This window comes from Pongo pygmaeus, chromosome 8 (assembly GCF_028885625.2).
Source record: "Pongo pygmaeus isolate AG05252 chromosome 8, NHGRI_mPonPyg2-v2.0_pri, whole genome shotgun sequence".
NCBI lineage: Eukaryota > Metazoa > Chordata > Mammalia > Primates > Hominidae > Pongo > Pongo pygmaeus.
The window spans coordinates 92830818-92848483 of record NC_072381.2 but is presented as its reverse complement, the minus strand read 5'-3'; the positions used below and the strand labels follow the sequence as shown (position 1 = coordinate 92848483).

The following is a 17666-nucleotide window of genomic DNA, read 5'->3' as shown; positions in this document are numbered from 1 at the left end:
GATCCGCCTGCCTCAGACTCCCAAAGTGTTGGGATTACAGGCATGAGCCACTGCACGCAGCCTATCCACTGGCTTCTGATAATCAGCTGCAGAATAAACCTGGGTCTTTAGAGGTGTTAGTCCAGCACTAACCAACACCAGATAGCTGAGACAGGGATGAGATGCAGAGGCAGGAAGCTGCTTAGGGAAAGCCTAACTCAGGAATGAAAAGATTTGTTGCCAGGACCTTTCCTGTACACCAAGGCTCAGGCAGGGCCGGTGTTAGTCCTCTTGTACCAGGAAGCCTAGAGGGAGGTGAATAATTGTAAGGAATGTTTTCTGGGGCCCGTGCAAGGGGCAACAATCTAAAGATATAAAAAAATTTTGCCTTCACTTTAAAGAAATCTCCAAAACTACTCCACTTAGTGATGGACTCCTGAGAGCCTTAATTTTTTTTTCTGATAATGAAATAATTTTTATGTCTATAATATTGAAAATGAATACTTTCAATATTATAACAAAAAACTTGAGAAATACAGAAAAGCCCAAAATAGAATATAAAAATCACCAATCCTATTATTACTTTTTCTCCCTCTTTTTCAAAATGTATACAATAAAGAGTAAAAATCTCTTAGTCCAAACTCCATCCCCAAGAGGTAGCCACTGTAATCTGCAGTTTGGGGCATGTGCTGCCAGAGACTTTTCTGCCTCTATACACAGAAGTAGGTTAGGGATTTTAGAATTATGATGATATTTTATTTTGTTTTCCAGAACATGATTATGCTCTACATATTGTTCTGCAATTTGCTTTTTCACTTAATAAATACACTTTAGGTATCTCTATCAGTGAATATTTTAAACTGTTGAATAGTGTTCTAATATATGGTTCTAATATATAGTACAACTTTATAAAACTGTTTCCATATTATAGACATACCAATAGAAGATGTTTTCAGGTTATTTATAACTATAAAAATGCTGAAGCCAGGCACAATGGTGGCTCATGCCTGTAATCCCAGCACTTTGGGAGGCTGAGGCGGGGAGATTGCTTGAGCCTAGGAGTTCAAGACCAGCCTGGAAAACATAGTGAGATCCATTTCTACAAAAAAATATAAAAATTAGCAGAGTATGGTGGCATGTGCCTTGTAGTCTCAACTACTTGTGAGGTTAAGGTGGGAGAATTACTGAGCCCAGGAGGTTGAGGCTGCAGTGAGCTATGGTCATGCCACTGCACTCTAGCCTGGGTGACAGGGTGAGACCTGTCTCTTAAAAAAAGAAAATGCTGATTCCTGGTATCCTTAATTCTTTAATCAGAGGGTGGTAAGGGAATATTAATAAATGCACTAGGGGCCGGGTGCAGTGGCTCACACCTATAATCCCAGCACTTTGGGAGGCCAAGGTAGGTGGATCACCTGAGGTCAGGAGTTTGAGACCAGCCTGACCAACATGTTGAAACCCTATCTCTATTAAAAATACAAAAATTAGCGGGGCGTGGTGGCGGGCGCCTGTAATCCGAGCTACTCAGGAGGCTGAGGCAGGAGAATTACTTGAACCTGGGAGGCAGAGGTTGCAGTGAGCTGAGATCACGCCATTGCACTCCAGCCTGGGTGACAGAGCAAGACACTGTCTCAATAAATAAATAAATAAAATGCACTAAGGCCAGCTAACATACCAGCATTCATTTCTTTACATTTCTGTTTGAGCTCCAGAGGTGTCAGACGGTATTGGTCCAGCCCATCATTCCACCTTATTTTCTCCAGCACCTGAAGGTCTCCACCAACCAGCCAGTCCCCACTTTCCATCACCATCTAGAAAGAACATTGTTATGATTGCTAATGATTAATTGTGATTTCTATTTTATCTGAAAAATTTTCTCCTTTTAGACCAATCTCGGGTTACAGTTAAAGAACTGCCTTCAGTTCTTTAGTATTTCTGGCACAGTATTTCTCCAACTTTTTGGTCTCTAGAACCCGTTATGCTCTTAAAAAATTATTGAGTACCCCCCACCATGAGCTTTCATTTATGTGGGTTATAGCTATCATTACTTTTCATATTAGAAATTTAAACTGAGAACCTGTAAAAATATTTATCAATCCACCTAAAGCTAACATTAATAAACCTATTGCCTGTTAACATATATATAACATTTTTAGTGAAAAATAAGCATTTTCCTCCCCAAATGTAGGGAAGTATGGTATTGTTTTACATATTTGCAATCTTTTTAATATCTGACTTAATAGAAGACAGCTGGATTCTCATATCTATGTCTACATTTAATCTGTAGTAATACATTGTTTTGGCTGAAGTATAAAAAGGAAGTCCAACTATAGGTAGGTAGCTGGAAAAGGGAAGAGGATTTGGATAGCCTTTTTGCACAATTATGGATATTCTTATTTGATACTACACCAAAACTCAACAAGTGTCAGTTTCTTAAAGGTTTAAGTTGGACTGTGGAATATGAAGCCATATTAATGCACTTTTCATACTCTGTTACATTAAAAATCCATTGTGCTTTGGATGAATCATTTACCCATGAATGATTTTGCAATATTATATATTGGCCAATTAGAAACTATTATTTCACTGTGCTTTGGATGAATCATTTACCCATGAATGATTTTGCAATATTGTATATTGGCCAATTAGAAACTATTAGTTCACTGAGTTTGTAAGTCTTCCAAATGTTGACGTATTTCATTACAGGATTTTTAAACACACATGTGTTAATATCACTACTAGTCTCATCACACATGTGTTAATATTACTACTAGTCTCATCAAAAAGTTTTCTAAGTACTGGGAATCTGCTAAGCTTATGGTGGTGAACAAAAATTTTCCAAAAATGTTTTGCTTGAAACCTTAAGATTTATCATTGGCAATTAATACTCTCAGCTGTTTTCCTTGAATTATCAGGTTCACTTTGTCCATTTTGAAAAACATCTACCGAATAGTCATATCTGAATAACCATAGTTTATCACTCATGCTTTCAAGTAAACATGGTGATCCATGAAAAAAAATAGTGGCTAGTATTGCTTGTAGCACAAACCATTGTGCAAGTACTTTTCCTTAAGACAACCATTGTACATTGCTATATGTAGCAGAAGTACTTTAATGTGTACTTCCTCTTTTGTAATGGAATACTAAAAAGACATGGACTCAAGGGCCAAGATTTAATAATCGCTTTTACAGCTTCATTAAGAACACTCTTAGGTGAAGCTAGCATTGCTTTTACTGCAAGTGCATGATGATGAATAGTGCAGTGACTATGGATATAGTTGTCATTGTCTCGAGTCTAAAGTTACAGCAGTTTTAACCACTATTGCTTTTGTACCAGCAATTCTAATGTCAACACAGAGAAAAAGGCAAAGAATGTCTTAGTATTATGAACACAGTTTTGAGCTTGGGGATTCTCTAGAAAGGTCTTGGGGACCCTCAGTTTTGTAAACCATACTTGAGAACTGCTGCTAGTACATTCCTAATACAGTCTGAAGTATCTTAGACTATTTCCAATAAAGACCTAAATTAGAGACCCTGGGGGAAAAATCGGACAACTTGTTTTCTTCCGGTTAATTATTGTTGGGCACAATTTCTATGGAAATTCTCAAAAGAAGCAGCCTTCTTCAATTATATCTGATTTTAAAACAAAAGGAAATCTCCAAAGAGCAGCAAAATGTAGCCAAATTCATGTCTAAGGCTAAACATAGACTATTAGCTAAAACCCTATTTTTAAAAATAATCTTTGAAAAGGGTACCGGACCACTCAGTGGGGGAAAGGACAGTCTCTTCAACAAATAATATTGGGAAAACTGGATATCCACATGCAAAGGAATGAAGTTGGACCCTTATCTTACACCATATACAAAATTTAACTCAAAATGGATGAAAGACCTAAAAGTAAGACCTAAAATTATTAAACTCTTACAAAAAATATAAGGGAAAAAGCTTTATGATATTGGAGTTGGAAATGATTTATTAGACATGACATCAAAACCATGGGCAACAAAAGCAAAAAAAAATTGCAACTACTTCAAACATATGTGCATCAAAGAACACAACAGTGAAAAAGCAACCTATAGAAAGTGAGAAAATATTTGAAAACCGTATTTTCTGATAAGGGGTTAATATCCAGAATATATAAAAACTCCTACAACTCAATGACAAAAAAATTAACCCAATTAAGAAATAGGCAAAAGACTTGAATAGACATAACTTGAGATGATCTACAAATGGCCAAAAGCATGTAAGATGCTCAGCATCATTAATTATGAGAAACGCAAATCAAAGCCACAATGAGATATCATCTCCCATCCATTAGGATGGCCACTATTAAAAAACAGAAAATGGCTGGGCACAGTGGCTCACGCCTGTAATCCCAGCATGAGCCAAGTCGGGTGGATTGCTTAAGCCCAGAGTTTGAGACCAGCCTGGGCAACATGGTAAAACGCCATCTCTTCATAAAATATAAAAATTAGTCTGGTGTGGTGGTGCATGCCTGTAGTCCCAGCTACTCAGCAGGCTGAGGTGGGAGGATCACCTGAGCCTGGGAAGGTTGAGGCTGCAGTGAGCCATGATTGCATCACTGCACTTCAGCCTGGGTGACAGAGACCCTGTCACACACACACACACACACACACACAGAAAAGAAAAAAAAAAAGTGTTGGTGTTGGCGAGGATGTAGAAAAATAAAAATTGGAACCCTTGTACACTGTTAGTGGGATTGTAAAAGGTGCAACCACTATGGAAAACAGCATGGAGGTTCCTCAGTGAATTAAAAATGGAACTACCATATGATCCAGCAATCCTACGTATGGGTGTATATTCAAAGGAAATGAAAGCGTCTTGAAGAAATATTTGTATACTCATGTTCATAGCGGCACTATTCAAATAGCCAAGAGGTGGAAGCAACCCAAATGTCCATAGACGGATGAATGGGCAAATAAAATGTGGTATACACATACAAGGGAAGATCATTCATCCTTTAAAAGGAAGGAAATCCTGTCACATGCTATAACATGGCTGAACCTTGAGGACATTAGGCTAAGTGAAATAAGCCAGTCACAAAAAAGCAAATATTACATGATTCCGCTTATATGAGGTATCTAAAGTAGTTGAACTCATAGAAACAGAGAGTGCAAAGGTAGTTACCAGGGGCTGGAGGAAGGATGGTAGTTACCAGGAGCTGGAGGAAAGAAGAAGAGGGGAATTGTTTTTGTTTTTGTTTGAGACAGGTCTCACTCTGTCACCAGGCTGGCATGCAGTAGCTCACTGTAGCCTCTACCTCTGGGGCTTATGCAGTTCTCCCACCTCAACCTCCCAAGTAGCTGGGACTACAAGCACGCCAGCACACCTGGCTAATTTTTAAATTTTTTTTTGTGGAGACAGGGTCTCACTATGATAACCAGATAGGTCTGAACTCCTGGGCTCAAGCAATCCTCCAACTTCGGCCTTCCAAAGTGTTGGGATTACAAACGTGATCCACCATGCCTGACTGCGGGAGTTGTTTAATGGGTATAGAGTTTCCATTTTGCAAGATGACAAAGTTCTGGAGATTTGGTTCACAACAATGTGAATATGCTTAACATTACTGAGTTGCACACTTACAAGAAGGTTAAGATGATAAATTTTATGTTCTGTTTTTTACCCTAATTTTTTTTTTTTTTTTTTTTTTAGAGGAATCACCATTTTTTAACTCACTGAGGATTTCACTGAGGTTAGAAGCAATCACTTTTCTATTCCCAGTCTCAGCTGAAAATGTGACTTCAGGAAAGGGTGGGTGTGAAGAGCACCTGGAGACCTGTAGAAGAGCCATCTTCATAGTGTCCCACACATTAGATGGCCCAACTCTGGCCCCCTTTGGTTGTGTCTATCTCATAAAGGCAAGGAGACCCTTGGTGGGAAGACCCACCCAGAGTCATCACCTACTCTTTTGATCATAATCAGGGTACCCAGAACTCTAGAATTTCCTGCCCAATCAACTCTGAGCTTGCTGCTAGGGCCTGGGAGAGCTTCATCTCCCAACCTGTCTTTCCAGGGTGGACCACACACTCAGAGCAGCCCTAGTTCTGAGGGCGGGCCAAGCAGGGAGGGTCTGCAGAGGTTGTGGAGAGAGCTCAGCCATGCAGCCTGGGGTGCCCACAAATCAATCCAGAGGACCCACATAGCATAGGAGGAGGCCAAGCATAGAAGGAGAAGGGAAAGTTGGTGAAAGGCCAAGAGCCAACTCTCCACACACTACCATATTCTGATGCAGAACCCAGAAGTCTGTATTTGAACATGGCTTTCCAGTTTGTGATCAAGGCATAGTTGTCAAAGTAGAAGGATCAAACACATTTTATTTAGCAGTTTGTTAGTTATACATGTAACTCTTAAATATGATGTATGGCTCTCCATTTGTATTCTTGCTTTGGGCCCCACAAATGTTAGGGGTGAGCCAGGGTTGAAGAATGGTCAAACTAATGAAAAAGAAAAACATGGCCGGGCATGGTGGCTCACTCCTGTAATCACGAAGTCAGGAGTTCAAGACCAGCCTGGCCAATATGGTGAAACCCTGCCTCTACTAAAAATATAAAAAATAGCCAGGCATGGTGGCGGGCACCTGTAATGCCAGCTACTCAGGAGGTTGAGGCAGGAGAATCACTTGAACCTGGGAGGCGGAGGTTGCAGTGAGCCGGGATCTCGCCACTGCACTCCAGCCTGGGCAACAGAGTAAGACTCTGTCTCAAAAAAAAAAAAAAAAAAGAAAAGAAAAGAAAAGAAAAACATGGCAACCTTTGTTTTTTTTTCTATAAGTTTAAATAATTTCCATCTGGTATTGAAGTATAATCAATTACAGAGCTGTGTCTCTCCTAGTCACTGACACAAATACTTACAGCCAATCTCATTCCTCAGTCAAACATGTAATGGTTTTACAATCCTTCCCCTAATCAAACCTCATGTACCTTTCACCACTTTCCAAACACAACTTGGTTACCTGAAATGTTAGCAGAGAAGAGGGAGGCAAGAGTGAGTGAGAGAAAGCTGATTTGAAACACCTAGTAGGAAGACATGAAGATAGTGATGGTGGACCTGGTTCGCAGTCCCCATTATGGCCAGATATTGGGGTTTACCATGACCTGCGTTCCAGAGAGGTTCAGGGAGTGGGGGATTGGGATAGAGCAGTGGCTCTAAACAGAGGCTGATTTAGTCACTCCTGGTGACATTTGACAATATCTGAAGATAATTTTGATTGTGACAACTGAAGTGCTATTGGCATCTGGTGAACAGAGGCTAGGGATGCTACTAAATATCCTACATCGCACAGAACTGCCCTCTCAATGAAGAATTATCTAGTCCAAAATGTCAACAGTGCTGAGGCTGAGAAACCCTGGGGTAGACAGAAGGCAATTATGCAAGGTTTTTAGTTGTGTTTTCATGGCCTCTTTTCTAAACTCTGTGCTCAGTCAAATAATTCAATAAGAATATTTTCAAATATCCATACCTATACATATACTTTCTCCTCATTGCTTAGAGTTGGACACAGCACAATTTTGAGAATTGACCTCCAAACCCCTGAGGATGCAGTAATTTATTCTGGACACTAGGGGTCCACCGTATATTGCTCTATCTATTGGTGAAGGGGGCATCAAACCAAATTCATCCACCATCCAGCCTAAAAACCTGTCTGTTTGAAGAGAAATGTTAAAACTATGTGTTTGGCATTTCTGGGATGGGGAGGGACAAGGGGCATCTCTATCCTTAAGGTGGTCCAATTATCGCCAGAACTGTGTCCAGCTGTCAGGAAGGGAGATCCAGAGGCTCTGCTTAATTTCCCAGGGCTTTGTGGCCTAGAAGTCCCCACCCCCTTCCAAGCTTCCTGCCAAAGACAGCAGGGGGGCCACAGCTAGAGGATTTGCAGAACTGGATGAGCCAAAAGGAATGAGGAGCAGGCTTCAGGAGCCCAGTGAAGTAGCAAATAGGGAATTGGGCTCAAAATTACACACAAGAATGCATAAAGGAGAGGATAAGCTCAACCACTAGCGTAAAGACTAAGAAAGCTATGATAAATAGGCTCAAAGAGGCCAAGGAGAGGAAGACTCAAAAGAAACAATCTGGAGATGAGGGAATGCACTAATTGGAAAGGGAGGAGCAGCTGAGGGTGGGAAGGTGAAAAAGAATGCAAAAAGGGAGCAGAGAGAAGGGAAAGAAACCAGAAAGAAGGAAGGAAATGGTGGATTCAGCAAGATAAGGTCATGATGAAAGGGTGCAGAGAACAGAATCAAAGAGAAGAAAAACTAATGCCTACAAGAGGAGAATATATACATACATACATATATATATATACACACACACACATTCATTTCTGTGATATCAGTCATAGTCACAGAATCTGGGGCTTTAAGGAACCTGGAGGTAATGTAGATTTAATGTCTTCATTTTCAGAAGAGAAGGCAGTTTTACAGAGGGAAAGTGGCAGAGTTCAAGTGCACAGAGCTTTCTTACCAAAGCCAAGACCCAAATCTCAGACTCCTGCAAACCAGATTCTTCTCACCACTGCACCCACTGCCTCTCATCAGTGGCCCTCATATTGACATTTCAGCTTCACCTGTCACAGGTATGAAAGGGGCAAGTCCAAATTACTCTGGGAGGACAAAGAAGGGGCACTCAGTTATGCTCATGTGTCATAGGAGTTAGCGCTGACTTCTGAAAGGAGGTAATAAGGTCCGGAGGCAGAGGTGGAAGAAACAGTGTGCCAGGTTGAAGGATGAGTATGTGCAAAAGTCAGAGAGCACATGATTGAATGACCAGCTCTGGAAGGACTGGACGAGGGAATGTGTTGGCTGGTGGTGGCAAGAGGCTTTGTGGTAAATTGTATCTTAATAAAGGGGTTTCCAAAGAAAAGTTGAATAATTCACTCTAGCTAAAGAGTGGGAGATTAGGGGGGAGTAAGACAAGAGAGAGGAAAGAATTGAAATGTCCCGACCCAAGATGGAATAGAAGAGGAGTGAATGAATTCAAGCAATAGCTGAAAGCTACATTTGGCAGGACGTGGTGACTGAATGGACAAGGGGAGAAGACAGAAGCAAGAATGGCATCCAGGTTTTGGTCACAGGCCACCATTTGGATGGTGAAGCTGTCACTAAGATAGGAGACATAGTAGGGGGAACAGGCTTGGGGGGAGGTTAAACATGTTGAGTTTGAGGTACTTGCAGGATATATGCAGGTGGGGCCATAAAGAAAATAGCTCCAAACAATTATCTAACTCAATAGTTCTCAACCTTCACAGCACATTTAGCTTTAACTACCCACCCCTCAATAATCAGATCTGACTCAAAGCCAATTAAATGAGTATCTGTGAGGATGGGATCCAGTCATGGGTGATTTGTAAAGCTCCTCAGGTGATTCTGTTGATATAACTAAACATATGGTTTTCATTGCGGAGCTAAAGGCTATAAACTCTCATTCCCGTCTTTCATTGAGAAGTCATATTCTGTTCTCTTGGTTTGTACAAGAAAATGTAGCGTGCAAAACAGGAGTAATGATTCTTACTTTCTCACCAAGAGCATTGTGAAAAATAATTACTACTTGACAAATCTTTGGGAACCATGGATGAAAGGCAACAAAGCCCCAGCAAGCATTAGTTTTACAAGTTTCACCTGCTCCTCCTGATGATTTCATTTGAGCGCATGTCACATGGTTCTATATTTAGTGACGCCAAAGAGAGGGTTGGATGCCTTGAATGGAAGGTCAAGAATGATGTTGGTGATAAGCTCTGTAACAAAGGCAGACCATTTCCTAGTGACTCTATTTTCCTTGCAAATATCACTCCCAGTGCCAGATGGAAATAGGATAAGGCCCAGGATTATACTTTTGGAAGTAATTACTTTTGGAAGCTGTGGGGTTCTAAAAACCTATGTTATAGTGTTTTTGTGGGTTTCAGAGTGCTAAAAAAGGACACAACAAAAAGAATTATTTTGCCAGTAAAACTTGTGTGTTTGGTACATGCGACAATCTTCAACAATCTTCATCAATCTCTCTCACTTTTGCACAAAATGTCTGCAGGGTGAGTGGCTTTCTCTCTCTGGTTATCCAAGGCTCATTTCTCACCATTAGCTCCCTGGGAATGTTTATCGAGTCCCCCTAATAATCTAAAGGTACAGAATCACTGAAAATATTGTCAAAGACACAAGTCATGCCACCATTCTCCTTGGCTTCTAAGAAATTCTAAAATTCTGAGCTCCATCTGCCAGCATGCATTGTAAGGCATGATGAAAAAAATACAGCCATACCTGAGAAACATTGCAGGTTCAGTTCCAGACTACTGCAATAAAGTGAATATTGTAATAAACGGAGTCACACAAATTTTTTGGTTTCCCAGTGCATTTTAAAAGTTATGTTTACACTATACCATAGTCTATTAAGTGTGCAATGGTATTATGTCTTTAAAATGTAATATTATCTAAAATTTTTTTTTTTTTTTTGAGAAAGGGTCTCACTCCTATAGCCCAGGTTGGAGTGCACTGATGCAATCACAGCTCACTGCAGCCTCGACTTCCCAGGCTCAGGTGATCCTCCCACCTCAGCCTCCTGAGTAGCTGGTACTACAGGTGCGCACAACTATGCCCAGCTAATTTTTTGTATTTTTAGCAGGAAGAGGGTTTCACCATGTTGCGAAGGCTGATCTCAAACTCCTGGGCTGAAACAATCAGCCTCCCAAAGTGTTGGGATTACAGGGTGAGCCACCGCACCCAGCCTATCTTAACTTAAAAATACCTTTTTGCTAAAAATGTTAATGATCCTCTGAGCCTTCAGAGAGTTGTAATCATTCTCCTGGTGGAGGGTCTTGTGTTAACGGCTGCTGACAAATCAGGGTGATGGTTGCTAAAGTCTGGGGTGGCTGTGGCAATTTATTAAAATAACACAACAATGAAGTTTGTCATATCAATTGACTCTTTATTTCATGAAAGATTTCTCTGTAGCATGAGATGCTGTTTGATAGCATTTTACCCATGGTAGAACTTCCTTCAAAATTGGAGTCAATCCTCTCAAAGGCTGCCACTGCTTTATCAACTAAGCTTACATAATATTCTAAATACTTTGTTGCCATTTCAAGAGCATCTTCACCAGGAGTAGATTCCATCTCAAAAAAGAAAAAACAATTTATTTGCTCATCCATAGGAAGCAACTCCTCATCCTTTCAAGTTCTATCATGAGATTGCAACAGTTCAGTCACTTCTTCAGGCTCCACTTCTAATTCTAGTTCTCTTGCTATTTCCACCACATCTGCAGTTACTTCCTCTATTGAAGTCTTGAACCCCTCAAAGTCATCCATGAAGGATGAAATCAACTTCTTCCAAACTCCCATTAGTGTTGATAGTTTAACCTCTTCCCACGAATCGCAAATGTTCTTAATGGCATACAGAATGGTAAATCCCTTCCAAAAGGTTTTCAGTTTACTTTGCCCACATCCATCTGAGGAATCACCATCTAGAGCAGCTATACCCTTACAAAATGTATTTCTTAAACAATAAGACCTGAAAGTTGAAATTACTCTGATCCGTGGGCTGCAGAATGGATGGTGTTATGCATGAAAACAAATTAATCTCCTTACACATCTTCCTCAGAGTTCTTGGGTAACTACCTGCACTGTCAATTAGCAGTGATATTTTGAAATGACTCTTTTTTTGAGCAGTCGGTCTCAATAGTGGGCTTAAAATATTCAGTAAACCACGCTGTAAACAGATGTGCTATCATCCAGGCTTTGTTTTTCCATTTATAGAACACAGGAAGAGTAAATTCAGCATAATCCTTAAGGACCCTAGGATTTTCAGAATGGCCAATGAGCACTGGCTTCAACTTAAAGTCACCAGCTATACTAGCTCCTAAAAGGAGAGTTAGCCTGTCCTTTGAAGCTTTGAAGCCAGGCATTGACTTCTCTTCTCTAGCTCTGAAAATCCTAGGTGGCATCTTCTTCCAATAGAAGGCTGTTTCTTCTACACTGAAAATCTGTTGTTAGTGTAGCCACCTTCATCAATGATCTTAGCTAGATCTTCTGGGTAACTTGCTGCAGCTCCTACATCAGCACTTGCTGCATTACCTTGTACTTTTATGTTATGGAGCTGGCTTTTTTCCTTAAACCTCTTGAACCAACCTCTGCTAGCTTCCAACTTTTCTTCTGCAGCTTCCTCACCTCTCTCAACCTTCATAGAATTGAAGAGAATTAGGGCTTTGCCCTGAATTAGGTGTTTTGGCTTAAGGGAATGTTGTAGCTGGTTGGACAAGACCACTAAAATCTTCTCCATATCTGTTAAGGAAACCAAAATATTTTACCCCAAAATATATTTCCTTGACATAGTTCAAGATGGCTATTCAGAAGGGCTGGAAAATACAAAAATAGCTAAAAATCTGCCTTTTGTGGGGTACATTTGCATTTGAAGAGAAAATCTACATTGACACAGCCAGGCTTTCTCTAAGGGCCTTCCCTTGCTGGATCTAGGAAACATTAACTGAGACTCCGACACATTTAAAGGTCTGAAAGAAACCTTTACCTCTAAAATTTCATTTCATCTATATAACAAGACCGTCTTTGCTACCCAGGCCTTCTCTTCCCTCCCTCCCATAACCTGTCTTACCAGCATAACCTGATTTACTGCCATAACCTGGTTTTGGCCATCCTCTGAGCCCTCATTTTTTCTATAATCTCAGGATGGTATATAAGCTTCTCTACCCCATCGGGGTAAGGAGTAATCACTGCGATTTTCCCCCCGTGTGCACTAATAAATCTGGATGCCTTTTCTCATTAATCTGCCTTTTGTCGGTTGCCTTTTCAGCAAAACTTCAGGGGACAAAGGGGAAGTTTTCCCTTGACCCCTACATTGGCAATAAGGCTGCTTTGTTTTCTTATCATTTGTTAGCTCACTGTGTGTAATTTCCTCCAATAACTTTTCCTTTGCATTTACAACTTGGCTAACTGGCCCAGGAGGCCTATTTCAAATTTCTTTTTCTTATTTTTTTTGAGACGGAGTATCGCTCTTGTTGCAGGCTGGAGTGCAATGGCGCTACCTCGGCTCAATGCAACCTCCACTTCCTGGGTTCAAGCGATTCTCCTGCCTCAAGCTCCCGAGTAGCTGGGATTACAGGCATGCACTACCATGCCCGGCTAATTTTGTATTTTTAGTAGAGACAGGGTTTCTCCATGTTGGTCAGGCTGGTCTCGGACTCCTGACTTCAGGTGATCCGCCCACCCTGGCCTCCCAAAGTGCTGGGATTACAAGTGTGAGCCACCGCACCTGGGCCCGATTTCAGCTTTCTACATGCCTTCCTCACTAAGCTCAATCATTTTGACTTAAAGTGAGAGATGTGTGAGTCTTCCTTTCACTTGAACACTTAGAGGCCATTGCAGGGTTATTAATTGGCCTAATTCAAATATTGTTGGATCTCAGGAAATAGGGAGGCCCAAGGAGAGGGAGAGAGATGGGGGAATGGCCAGTGAGTGGAGAAGGCAGAACACACACAACATTTATCAATTAAGTTTGCCATCATATGGGTGCAATTCGTGGTGCCCCAAAACAATTACAATAGTATCATCAAAGATCACTAACCGTAGATCACCATAACAGGTCATAACAATAATGAAGAAATCTAAAATATCATAAGAATCACCGAAATGTGACACAGAGACACAAAATGAGCACACACTGCTGGGAAAATGGCACTCACAGACTTTCTCAGTGCAGGGTTGACACAAACCTTCAATTTGTTAAAAAAAAAAAAAAAAAAAAGAAAAGCAAAATCTGTGAAGCACGATAAAGTGAAGCATAGTAAAATGAGGTATGCCTGTAATCACTTGAGAAATTCTTCAGGTTTTTTTAGTGCTAGTCCTGTGTATGCGAATATCATTCCCAAAGGGTAGAAATATCTGAGCTGACATAACCATAACCAAGGGCTGCTATTCTTTCAGTCACTGAGTAAAGATAAATCCCAAACCTATATGATTATGACAGAGCAAGACTCCATCTCAAAAAATCATAAATAAAAATTTTTTAAAAATAAAAATAAATAAATGAAAAAGCTGCTTTGCTTGCCACTGACCTTTTGTGTTCAGATAGAGAAGGTCTTCAGAGGCCACAAACAGGGGACCTAAAAAGGTCTTTCCTATCTCGGAACATTTTGTAACAAAAACGAAGAGCAAAAGAAGCCATATCTTTTGACAGGGTCATGAGGCTGGAAGAGATCTTACAGTTATTTTGAGTCTGGCCTCTCCTTTTTTTTTTTTTTTTCTTTCAGACAGAGTCTCGCTCTATCACCCAGGCTAGAGTACAGTGGCAGCTTGGCTCACTGCAACCGCTGCCTCCTGGGGTCAAGCAATTCTCGTGCTTCAGCCTCCCGAGTAGCTGGGATTACAGGTGCCCGCCATCACGTCCAGCTAATTTCTGTATTTTTAGTAGAGACGGGGTTTCACCATGTTGGCCAGGCTGTTCTCGAACTCCCGACCTCAGGTGATCTGCTGGCCTCGGCCTCCCAAAGTACTGGGATTACAGGCGTGAGCCACCGTGCCCGGCCTGGCCTCTCCTTTTATGAATAAAGAAACTGAGGCCCAGAGGAAGGGCATGCCTTGTCCAATCCCAGGCTTTTTAGAGTCTCCTGGGTCTGACAGTGCTCTCTCTACCTGTGAACATGCTGAAAGGGACATGCTGGGAGATTTGAGAAGTCAAATTAGTAGTATATGACTTTTTTCATTTCCACCCCACTGCTCTTATCTTGGATAAGGGATGGTTTTAGTATTCAATTTCACGTATTTTTCTTTATGGGAAATGAACCACAGCCAGCAACTTCATAAAACCCCACCCCACCCCATCACCAACAGTAATTAGAAGTTTTGAAGGAATCTGAGGAGTTAGTGTATTTTCCCTTTAGGCATGATAGACCCTACCTGATCCTATCAGATGAACACATTTTTTTCAATCTTAAAAATATCCACTGACAAAAATGTGGTATCTTTCCTCTGGAAACTCTGCCACTATCTGTGCTGATTTTTGTTTACTAAGAGAGTTTCCTTGACCCCCTCACTAGCCACAGAGCATGAACTCTGAGTTCTTGTTCCAGCATTTGGTTGGATCCATTCTTTATGAAGATACTTATGTTCCTTGTGCATTTTCAAGATGGACAGGGCTGCAAGCTCTGGTTATGGTTTTGTGCATAGCTACAGCTATGATTTTGTTCCTCTACTCATGTTGTCAGACTAAATTACTTATCTGGTCCCATTTAGCTGAGGATGCCAGCCACTGCAGAATCTGAGGACTCAAGATATCATTGAGACCAGACCTCAAACAGAAAGACATTTCTTTGTACCTTTTTAAAAACATCTCCCGAGGCAAAGCCTGCAAACCCTACCTTAGAAATACATTCTTCCACCTAATCCCAGTTTTTCTAAGTCCTTTGCAAAGGAATTAAAAAGAGTTATTTTTCTTCTCAGTTTAAATAGCTCAAGAAAGTCCTTCCAAAGGTTTTGTGACTTACTTTGATATGGGGGTGTTTTGTACATGTTGTCCCCCAAACACGGGAACAGCGCTCCTCTTTTCTGTGTTCATAGAATTCAGCGTCTCGTAAGATAGCTACCCTCCGTCCACCATGTGCCAGGACAAACTTGCTGCACCCTTCCAGCCGTGTCTTATCCTCCGCAGAGACGGGCAGTACAATGGGGATGCTCATGTTGATCACGCCATCTGTGGAAAGAGCCACATGATGCACGAAAACTAGATATAAGGTGCGCCATCCTTGAAGCATGAATCAAATGTGCACAATGCCCCTTCCAAACATTTCCTTCAAGAAGCATTAAGACCCAAATCCAAGTAGTTGTGTTAGCTGCACCAGTTTCTCTAGATTCTATAATGACAAGTCCTTGAAGGGCTTCCCAAAGCAAGTGGAGCATATGTGAAAAGTGGGTTGAGTTTTAAATCATGGAGGTGGCCTCCATAAGTGATCTAACTTTGGAAATGCCTCTTTGTGGGTTCCCTTTTCAAATCTAAGTCCTGACCTCAATGCAGTAAGGAGTTTAAAATTTTCCAAAACCCAATTAAATAAAATTAAGCTGGCAAAACAAACTAAAACAAAACTCTCTAGTCTTTCTTAGAAATGAACCTTGTAAGAACGTTAAGCAAGTCTCTTATTTCATTACCTGTTTAGGCTCTATCTGCATACCAATACACTGAATTGAAAATAAAGAAAAAAATCAGATAATTGATATGAATCTATGGGAATGAGAATATGCATTTTTTGTATAATAAGTTACTTATGACAGCTGTGTGTTTGTCTTTTTTAATATTAATCAACTACAATCTGGGTAATACCTCATTCACCTTTTTCTTTAATTTTAAATTTTTAACTTTCTTGGGTATATAGTGTATATGCTTATGGGGTGCATAAGACATTTTGATACAGGAATACAATGCATAATAATCACATCAGGGTAAATGAGGTACCCATCACCTCAAGCATTTATCATTTGTGTTACAAAAATCCAATTATCCTGTTAGTTATTTTTAAATGTACCGTTAATTTATTTTATTTTATTTTATTTTTAGACAGAGTCTTACTCTGCCGCCAGGCTGGAGTTCACTGGCACGATCTTGGCTCACTGCAACCTCTGCCTCCCAGGTTCAAGCTATTCTCCTGCCTCAGCCTCCCGAGTAGCTGGGATTACAGGCATGCGCCACCACTCCCAGCTAATTTTTGTATTTTTAGTAGAGACAGGGTTTCACCATGTTGGCCAGGATGGTCTCAATCTCTGGACCTCATGATCTGCCCACCTCAGCCTCCCAAAATGCTGGGATTACAGGCGTGAGTCACCGTGCCCAGCCGTTAAATTATTATTGACTATAGTCATCCTGTTCTGCTATTAAATACCAGATCTTATTCATTCTATTTTCTGTACCCATCTCATGCACTTGTAAAAAATGTATTTTCAGCCAGGTGCAGTGGCTTACACCTGTAATCCCAGCATTTTGGGAGGCCAATATGGGAGGATTGCTTCAGGCCAAGAGTTTGTGACCAGCCTGGGTAACATGGCAAGACCTCATCTCTACCAAAAAATATGTGTGTGTGTGTGTGTGTGTGTGTGTGTGTGTGTGTGTATACACACATATTTTTTTAAATTAGCTGGACATGTTGGCATGCACCTGTAGTCCCAGCTACTCAGGAGGCTGAGGCAAGAGGGTCACCTGAGCCCAGGAGTTTGAGGCTGCAATGAGCCCTGATCACTCCACTGTACTCCAGCCTGGGTGATAGAGCAAGACCCTGTCTCAAAAAACAAAACAAAACCCACTAATCTATGGGATCCCAAACAAGCAGTCCTCTTGATGTTATTCATGGTGGTTTCGGCATAAAATCACCTTTTCTTCCCCCTCCTGCTCCCTCTTTCCTAAATATTTTTTAGGATACTGGTAATCTCACTTATCTGGGAATCACAGGTCTTGCTAGCGCAACCACAGTTGAGAATCATCTGTCCAAAAACACAGAGGAGTGAAAAATGACATCAAGTTGTTAACGCACATGTACTTTCTCTGGAGTGTGAGCCCCTCTCACCATTATGCTGAGTCTCTTGCTTTAAGAGGAATTTAAATAAACAGGCTGTTCTGATTTCTCAGTATACAGCACAGCAAATTAGAAGGCATCGAATGTGGTATTTAGAGAAGCTATATCTTCAGCAGCAA

The 17666-nt window shown here is 40.9% G+C and overlaps 1 protein-coding gene across 1 annotated transcript in view; it reads right to left on the bottom strand.

Annotated features, from left to right (window-relative positions):
• PAPSS2 (3'-phosphoadenosine 5'-phosphosulfate synthase 2) overlaps positions 1-17666 on the bottom strand; it is an 89312-nt gene that overhangs the window by 4674 nt on the left and 66972 nt on the right. The window contains exons 8-9 of the mRNA XM_054503075.2: positions 15475-15680; positions 1652-1787 (exon numbers count right to left, since the gene is read on the bottom strand). Of these exons, the coding sequence (XP_054359050.1) occupies positions 1652-1787; positions 15475-15680 (342 nt within the window). The remainder of the gene's footprint in view (positions 1-1651; positions 1788-15474; positions 15681-17666) is intronic.